At 41.3% G+C, this 2073-nt stretch overlaps 1 protein-coding gene across 1 annotated transcript; it reads right to left on the bottom strand.

The window, feature by feature from the left end:
- On the bottom strand, positions 1 to 1723 carry LOC140984845 (RING-H2 finger protein ATL54-like). Its single transcript, XM_073452507.1, has one exon. It carries the CDS (start codon positions 1508 to 1510, stop codon positions 296 to 298), a length of 1215 nt encoding a protein of 404 aa, XP_073308608.1. The 5' UTR covers positions 1511 to 1723; the 3' UTR covers positions 1 to 295.
- Positions 1724 to 2073: the final 350 nt, after the last annotated feature.

Raw genomic sequence — 2073 nt, 5'->3', positions numbered from 1 at the left:
GATTGTCCCACGTTCATGCTGTTGAAACTCCTAGACTGGTGAGATTTCGATGTTCGTAAAAATTGATAAATTGTTATAAAGATATATACAAGTAACAAGAAAAATATGCTATAATTCGATCAAACTTTTATCCCACTACAAGAAAATGGCTTTTCGCGGAATCAACAGCATACATTAAAAGTGCGTCGTTAATTTTATCTGTGCTGTTAATAACTGCAGCTTATGTTAAGATCTCATCCCCATTTCCATTACATACATCTAGTCGTTATTAAATTTATTGATTATTGAGACATTATCAAAAGTTTGGTGGGGTGAAAAACTCTCTGATGTTGGTAGATTTCGAGCTGGAGTTCCAGCTCTTGCCACTGTATCTCGAAAGCAATACTCTTGCACTGCATGAAACTGATCTTTTCATAGAAGAAGACCCTATTCGCGAAGGTCTCGATGATGAGGAGCTTCCAACTAATCTCAACAAGTTTCGATTGATCGCAGCACTTTTTTCAACAATCCCACCATTTGTTTCTTTCATTTCGAGACCGGAAGTTTCATCAGATTGAGCTGAAGAAGCGTTGGCGATGGCTTTTCTGATAACTGATGCCGATAAAGAATCCATTGAAACTGATCTTCTCGTTGGTTGAATGCCATTCTCTTCTACTCTGTAAATTTCTTTCATCTCTAGTCCGATTCGAGCCCGGGTTTCGCCTTCTTCCTCAATCCTAACTCTCAAGTCCGAATCCTCATTCTCTGCACCAGAAGCTCCAGCCTGATCATTAGCTTCCTCCACCCTGCCTGAATTCGGAGGAACGATCACATTCTCTGATGACGGAATAGGGGCTGGGTTGCTTGCTATTCGGGACCGACACATCGGGCAATTCGTGTGTGATCTGAGCCAAGTATCTATGCAAGGAATATGGAAAGCATGATTGCATTTTGGCAGCAACCTAAGGCACTCATTTTCTTGAAACTCACTCAAACAAACAGAGCAATCTGTTCCTTCTATAAGACCCCCACCTTTCTCATACTTGACTATCGCAATCGAACTGATCACAGATGGATCAAGACCAACAGTCCTTATGTACCAGATCGGATGGTCGACGACCGGCCCGTGATCCACATCAAGAAACTCTTCCCGGCCCGACTCTTCATCGTCAATCCTGGCTGATCGAGACCGCCATGGCCTCCTTGAGTTATACCAATTCAAAAAGATCTTGTAGATTATGTAACAAGCAAAGAAAAAGAAAGATGTGGCCAAAATGGCTAAGGATACGGTGAGAAAACTGGAAATAGTAGAATGTTTGTGCGGTTGGTCATCATGGAGTTCGTGATCCCCCGGCAGCGACAGCGGCGGTGTTGGGGTGTCCATGATCGGAGTTCTGCAACAACCAGGGCATACATACATACACTTGGGTGGACATAATCCATTGAGGTTTATCTTGGGGTCACAAAAATATATTTGGCAGCTTGTATCGGAATCCGATTCATTCAGCAGTTTTCTATGGCGAAAAGCCATGAAAAATTTGGGAGAATGGTGAAGGAAGAGGGAGAATCACTCGGGTTTGGTGTGGAATTTTTCCATTTCTTTGGTTTGCAAATTTTTCTTGTTGACTTAGTATGTGTAGTCGTTGGTCGGAGTGGCGGGCCTGGGATGGTTTGATGTTGCAGTTGCATGCCCGAATTCGGCCCGGATTGACCCAATCCTTGTGTTACATATAAAATGATTTGAAAATATAAATTTTGATAGCAAATTCTCGCACCCCATGTGATGAGTAGGTCTATTGTGAGACGGTCTCTCAAATCTTTGTCTGTGAAACGGGTCAACCCTACCGATATTCACAATAAAAATTAATACTCTTAACATAAAAAGTAATACTTTTTCATGGATGACCCAAATAAGAGACCCGTATCACAAAATACGACCCGTGAGACCGTCTCACACAAGTTTTTGTCTGACTTTAATTGTTACATTACCAAAATCTTATGTGATTCCAACTTTCATCATAATTCAAACGGTTGATTTATGTAAGCACAAAAACTCTTATAAGTTAATTTTGTGATATGGATCTCTTACTCATG

The sequence above is a fragment of the Primulina huaijiensis genome, chromosome 9 (genome assembly GCF_012295235.1).
Source record: "Primulina huaijiensis isolate GDHJ02 chromosome 9, ASM1229523v2, whole genome shotgun sequence".
NCBI classification, from domain to species: Eukaryota; Viridiplantae; Streptophyta; class Magnoliopsida; order Lamiales; family Gesneriaceae; genus Primulina; species Primulina huaijiensis.
This window is presented reverse-complemented; position numbering and strand designations above follow the sequence as displayed.